Here is a 6,436-nt window from a genome sequence, read left to right as displayed (position 1 = left end):
AGATGCTCTAAGGCCGGGCAGATGGACGCGCTGTCCCCGAAAACAGACCGAGAGTCCGACGGAGTGACCGGAACAAGGGAAGACCAGGTGCTTACTTTTATTTTTCGTATTTCTTTTTTTCCCTTCTGTTTTGAGTGTCGGTTTCTTGGGTTTTCTTTTGCTTCTTTCTTTTGTTTTTGTTGGTACTTTTTATTTTTCCTTTGTTTTAACACATGAAAATTTCCAGTCATTGTTTATTTTTCTTACACACGCGTAACATTTCTTTGATACATGTTGAACAATTTTCAAATATATGATGTACACCTTCTCAAATGCATGCTAAATATTTACTAAATGTACGTTGAACATTTATTAATGGCATGAAACCTTTTTTAAACTACAAGGAGATTTTATTTACATTTTTTATTTTTTCAAAGAAATACGAAGAACTTTTTTGGAACATGTGACATTTCTTTACGTTATATGAAATTTTCCAAAAATGTCACGTACATTCTTTTGAAACCCATGAGTGTTGTTTTAAATGTCACGAATATTTTTAATGCTATCAATATTTATGAAAGTTATGCTAACAATGTTTTTACAATGCATTAACATTTTTCAAATTCATTGTCAACATTTTTTAAAGGTTTAAGTAAATTAAGTTTTTTGGAATATATGCATTCAAAATATTTTTGAAAATATAAACAAAATGTTAGAAAATTATAGGGTTTAGGCCTACCCTCTATTCCTCTGCCTTATCGGTGGTGCCGCTCACAATGCAATTTGAGGCTAGATGGTGGGACCTTCTTATACTGCTAAATTCAGAGTCTTGGTCTGTATTCACTTCCAAGTTTAAACAAACACTTATCCAAATATAGTCCAGGTGTGATTAACAACCACAATGTAATCCACCTTTAATTGAAAACTACTCACTCGATCCAGAAGTACTTTTTCTTTGCCGGTGCCATCCAGAAATACTTGTCGAAGAAATGGATGTATCTAGATGGATTTTTAGTTCTATATCATCTATTTTTATTCACTTCCGCGACAAGTAATTCTGAACGCAGGGGAGTATTTGTTATGTCCGAGAAAACGCACATTCTTGGCGGCCCGGTAGCATGCACGCGTAAAATGGCTTACGTCGAGGCCTCGTCCGAATGTACGCCCGGCCCGTTTGATCGGCGAGATGGCACCATGCCAGGTCCGAGCCCACCCTTCAGTAGGGTTTTATCTCTTCTCGCGTTGCCCACCACCTAGACTCCTCCTCCCCTCACACTCCCTCCCATCTCCGCCGCCGCCGCCGCCGCTCGCCTTGCAAGGTACGTCCCTCCATCCCGCCGCCGACGCGTGAATCCGTCGATCTCGTCTCGACCTGAGAACTAACACCCCTTGCCTCCATCTGTTGGCCTCCCCCGTGCGCGTTGCAGATGGCGGTGCCTATCCTGAAGACGGCGATCGTGAAGAAGCGGGTGAAGCACTTCAAGAGGGCGCACAGCGACCGCTACATCGGCCTCAAGGTGAGACCCCTAGCCAGCCAGTCCCCTAGCTTCTGTTCCAGAGCCGCGCCATTTTTGTGATGGATTCTTAGGATTAGCTTTGTTCACGTGGGGTTCATGCCGGTTTCCCGACCTCAGCCGTTTGCCATGGATGCGTGGATCTGGTTTACATGTCGCGTTGATTTTCTAGTGCGAAGTTGGGTCTGGTCGTTGGTGTTTAGTGAGCACGCTAGGGGATGGCTTTGATGTTGGACGAACTGTAATAGTGCATTGGGGCCATTCAGTCATGCTCTTTATCTTCAGTGTGTACACCACGGATTCGTATGGTGTGCTGTGATACTGTATATATCCTTTTAAGCTGTGCCTTTTTGTTCGTGAGAGCTTGTTTTCATATGTTGTGTTATATGTTGCTTGTGGCCTTGTGAATGGGGCTGTGCATTCCTGTTGCATTTAGCATGATCATATAAACTTATATACTGTACCATGGAAGCTTGTTACATCAGTCAGTTGCTTGCTCCAAGCGCCTGCGTGTCCATTCCTGTTGCATTTAGCATTATCATATAAAATTATATACCATGGAAGCTTGTTGCATCAGTCAGTTGCTTGCTTCCAGCGTCTGCGTGATCCTTGTTTAGATTTATCCTGGTGTGCACGGCACTTGTGCTATATTTCTTTTGGATAACAAAGTCAGATACCCTAGAATTTATGTACAATCAGATCATGTCTTCACCATTCTGGTGATGATGTATGTATTTGGACATGCTCTTCTAGCTGAAATTGCATGCTGCACTATATGCCATCTAGCAGTTGGTGCTAATTCTAGTTACTTTGTTGCAAAGGCTTATTCAGTTATTTCTTTGCAATGTTTGTATGCTTATGTATTACTGTAGTCGCCATAAAGGATCCAGTAATTGATTATCTCCGCACCTCATCTATTTTTCTGTTTTGTTATGAATAGTTTCATCATCATTGTCGTACACTGAATGCTTGGATAGTTGGATGCCTTCTTTGTTTTCCTCCATTCTGTAGTTCTCTTGCTATAGTCGCCGAAGCTGCTATCCATTGCGTTAATTAATTGGGAGCCCTTATTAATTCATCTGTCCTGCTCTTATTTGTAGCAAAGCTGGCGCAGGCCAAAGGGTATCGACTCCCGCGTCAGGCGGAAGTTCAAGGGATGCACCTTGATGCCCAACATTGGATATGGTTCTAACAAGAAGACGAGGCACTACCTGCCCAACAAGTTCAAGAAGTTTGTGGTTCACAACGTCTCTGAGCTGGAGCTGCTTATGATGCACAACAGGTATGCGTCTTTGAGACTCACCAAGCTTGATTGCATACGGGAGCTGCAGCTATCGTCTTCACTGTTCAGTGCCTGATCTAGTGGCGGCCTTTGCTAATAACTATCGTCTGTCCGCAAATAGGACGTACTGTGCTGAGATCGCGCACAACGTGTCCACCCAGAAGCGCAAGGCGATAGTGGAGCGTGCCGCCCAGCTCGACGTCGTGGTCACCAACAAGCTCGCCAGGCTCCGCAGCCAGGAGGATGAGTGAAATGTTTCAAACAGTAGCGCTTTTGGATCATTTTGTTCCGTTCCCTGTAGTAGACTTAATGCCGAATCTGGAGTTTTCTTCTCTGTTCGCCTTGTTGATTCGACGCTGTTGAACACCTTTATCGATGCTGGTCATGCTCTCGTACTATAAGCACATTGACTTTGACGTGAAGTCCGGGTTGCCTTTAATCATCAGCTATGGAAAGATTTTCTGGGCCGCTTTTCAAGATCTTGGGGTTCTTGCATGTTTTTCAGCAGTGCTTTGACATGTTAGGTTCTGGATCTTACGAGGCATTTGCACCCATGGCTGCTTCATGTGCTGAAATGCTGAGTGGATTCGTGCGTCCTCTAGTTGTCACAGTGGGGATGCTTCATTGTTACGTTTTGTCGAGTCATGCTAAGGCATCTCTGACAGAAAGTTAAGCTAGTTAGGTTAGGGTAGGTCATGAAGTGGAGTAGTTTGCAGAGTAATGTCCAGTAGTAGCCTTGCCTCGGTTCTTGCATCGCAAAGTTGTACTCTTACTACTGTTTGGGCAACGGCCAAACCCGTGCATTGCAAGTCTTGATCTCGGTTTGATCAACACTTCAACGGAGCAGTAACGTGCAAGTGTTAGACATGACAATAGTGCGTAGCTCGCTGTTTGGGTTTTTTGGCCTAACAATTCATGCACCTTGGGCCCAAGACGTGACAATAGTGCTATACTTGTTTTGTAGAGGAGTGCACGAGAAATGTGATGCTAATATACTTGTTTTGTTTGTATCAAATAAATCTATAATGAAAATACGTAGATCAAAAGGCTCCTCGCCCCGTTCCATTTACTTGGAAGTGATACAGCACAGTAGGGTACACGGCCTATTTTTTCCTTCTCTTTTCGAAACATTGGGGGTACACCGTACACGCGCCCTATTGGGCAACAGAAACTCGAACCACTCCCGTTGGGAAAAGTAGAGGGAACTAAGCTGGAGAATAAAGTAAAATTTGGATCTCACTTTTCTCTTCAAGAGGAAAGCATGAATTCCATTCCATAGCCTGCCACGAAGAATGTGAGGATGATCTTGAACGGCATCATAGCATTTCTTATTTTACTTGTGCCGGTGATCTGTCCCTGCTTATTAGTTAGTACTCCTATGGGGGGAAAAGAAGAGAAGAAGGGACTACAAAAATGGGTTACCATACGCTGATCCAGCAGGGCGCCTACCCACCACCCCTGTTCGGGTTGCTGTTAGTTGAGATCCATCCAACCACCGCTAAACCAGCAGTAGCGACAGGGTTAAGCGAGGGAGAGAGCATATATACCAAACGAACAACCACATACATTTCTAATGCATCCAGCTGCCTGCCGGTTCAGCGATAAAAAGTTTTAGCTATATTAAAATAGTGCTTTGATGCGGTACAAAAGTCCAAAGACGATTTGTTTAAGGCGGAAACCCCATCGCCCCACCACAGGTCGGTAAACGCAATCCCATTTGTTTAAGCCGGGTTGTATTTTTTTTTATGGGCATGATTCCTCCTTGCGCTGCCTGCCGAAAGGCCAGCGATCTGCGCCGGCGCACCGGCCCAACACTTCCCCTGCCGAAATGATTGAGCTAGCGAGCGAGAGGTTAATCTAATCAACCGGCCGGGCCCCGTCGTTTCGCATGAAAGTTCATCAGCTCGGACGTGGACGATTGGATTAAACAAGCAGGCTACTCTAGCTTTGTGCCGCGAACGAACCGAAGGGAGACGCCTGATAATCAGATAATTTATCTGGTGGTACTAATATTCCCAGCACAGTAGTTGGGGTTTTATATGGTGGCAGTACGATGGGGACTTGTTCTTCGCCATGTCTAGCTAGCACTGGCGGCATCGCGGCGGGTCGGGTCCATGCATGATTAGCAGAGTCTTACGCGCAGAAACATGGAATATAAAAGGTCCATGGTTAACGAGTGCTCACTTCATCCGGTGATCTTGTGTGTTGTCTACAATGTTCAACCTGTGTAAGATTTCACTTTGGCAAACGATCACCCCCGCCGATCCATAATAGGTGCCGCAACTTTAAGTTAAGATTGAACTAACATTTTCCGCAAAAAAAAAAATTGAACTAACATTAGTTCAAAACTACGATGCTTATTTTGAATCGGAGAGAGTAGTGTACTTTAATTAATCGTAAATCGGAGGGCGTAGAGCGGTGGCATCTCCACCCTGTGGGCTGCGGCTGGGGTCGCCATCCGCGGACAGCGTTCGCGCGCGGCGCGCCGCGAGTCCAGAGCTCGTCGCTGGTTTTGCTTAATTTAATCACCAGTACGTAACGTAGCCGCGGCGCATGTGAGCGAGCCTTCTTGGCTGGCTGACTGCCTAATTAATCCGGTCTCGGAGAGCGTACGTACGTACGTACGTGACGACGCACGCAGTGAGATGATGCAGCGAGTTTTTTCAACTGACCGCATGCATACTGCCCTGCCACCAAGTATCCTCCCCTCGGCGACTAACCTCCTTTTACGAGTACGTACTTTTTTGTGTGAATTGTTACTCCTCTCGACCGATCTGCACTTGATCTCAAATAAGAAAGGAGAAAGAAAAAGAGCGAATTGCAGTTTGTACCCTCTATTTTGCTGTTTTCATAATAGTTATATTGTCTGTGCGACTAAGTCGTCGACAATTAATATGAATCGAAGGGAGTAATACTATATATCATTTCCGGCTTAGCAGTTGGGTTTTATATAATGGTACCAACGCGACCCGTTCCTGCGTGGCAGCAGCATCGATCGATCGCGTTTGGTCAAGTCCATAAACAATTAACAAACTTACAAACGTACGCCAAATCACAAAACGGAGCTACAAAGTCCTAATGCCTTAATGAGGGGTAGGGGTGCCTGTACCATTTGCCTTATAAGAGAAAGAAAAACACCACGTCCTCGGATGATTTTTGTGCGCGCCCGGCATAAGATCTCGCTCTGACTTGCAAATTTTATAGGATAAGATTTGTATAGGAAAATTTCCTTTGAGGCTCTTTGATTTGTAGGAATGGATTCCTATTTCTATATAGCATACGAATCAATCCTTCACATTTTGAGGCCTCTTTTGGTTCATAGGATAGAAATGTTGTAGGAATAGGAAAATAATAGGAAGTGAGATGACAAATATCTCAATGTCATTTTAATTCCTATAGAGAAAGAGATGTCATTTGATGCATAGGATAGAAAATTTTTCATTGAGTCTTACCTAATGTTTTTTTCCTCCAAAATGTGATGGATTGATTCCTATCCTATATACGAATAGGAATCCATTCCTACAAACCAAAGGGACTCAAAGGAAATTTTCCTATACAAATCATATCCTATAGAAATCCTATGCTTTGGTTCATAGGATAGAAATGTTGTAGGAATAGGAAAATAATAGGAAGTGAGATGACATACATCTCAATATCATTT

General features: G+C 44.0%; 1 protein-coding gene across 1 annotated transcript; it reads left to right on the top strand.

The window, feature by feature from the left end:
- The first annotated feature begins 1,158 nt into the window (after positions 1-1,158).
- Positions 1,159-3,252, top strand: LOC123104263 (60S ribosomal protein L32-1). Its single transcript, XM_044526046.1, has 4 exons — positions 1,159-1,298; positions 1,407-1,496; positions 2,594-2,775; positions 2,897-3,252. The coding sequence occupies exons 2-4, from the start codon at positions 1,407-1,409 to the stop codon at positions 3,024-3,026; spliced, it is 402 nt and encodes a 133-aa protein (XP_044381981.1). The 5' UTR covers positions 1,159-1,298; the 3' UTR covers positions 3,027-3,252.
- The last annotated feature ends 3,184 nt before the right edge of the window (positions 3,253-6,436 follow it).

This window comes from Triticum aestivum, chromosome 5A, assembly GCF_018294505.1.
Source record: "Triticum aestivum cultivar Chinese Spring chromosome 5A, IWGSC CS RefSeq v2.1, whole genome shotgun sequence".
In the NCBI taxonomy this organism is placed as follows: Eukaryota; Viridiplantae; Streptophyta; class Magnoliopsida; order Poales; family Poaceae; genus Triticum; species Triticum aestivum.
This window is presented reverse-complemented; position numbering and strand designations above follow the sequence as displayed.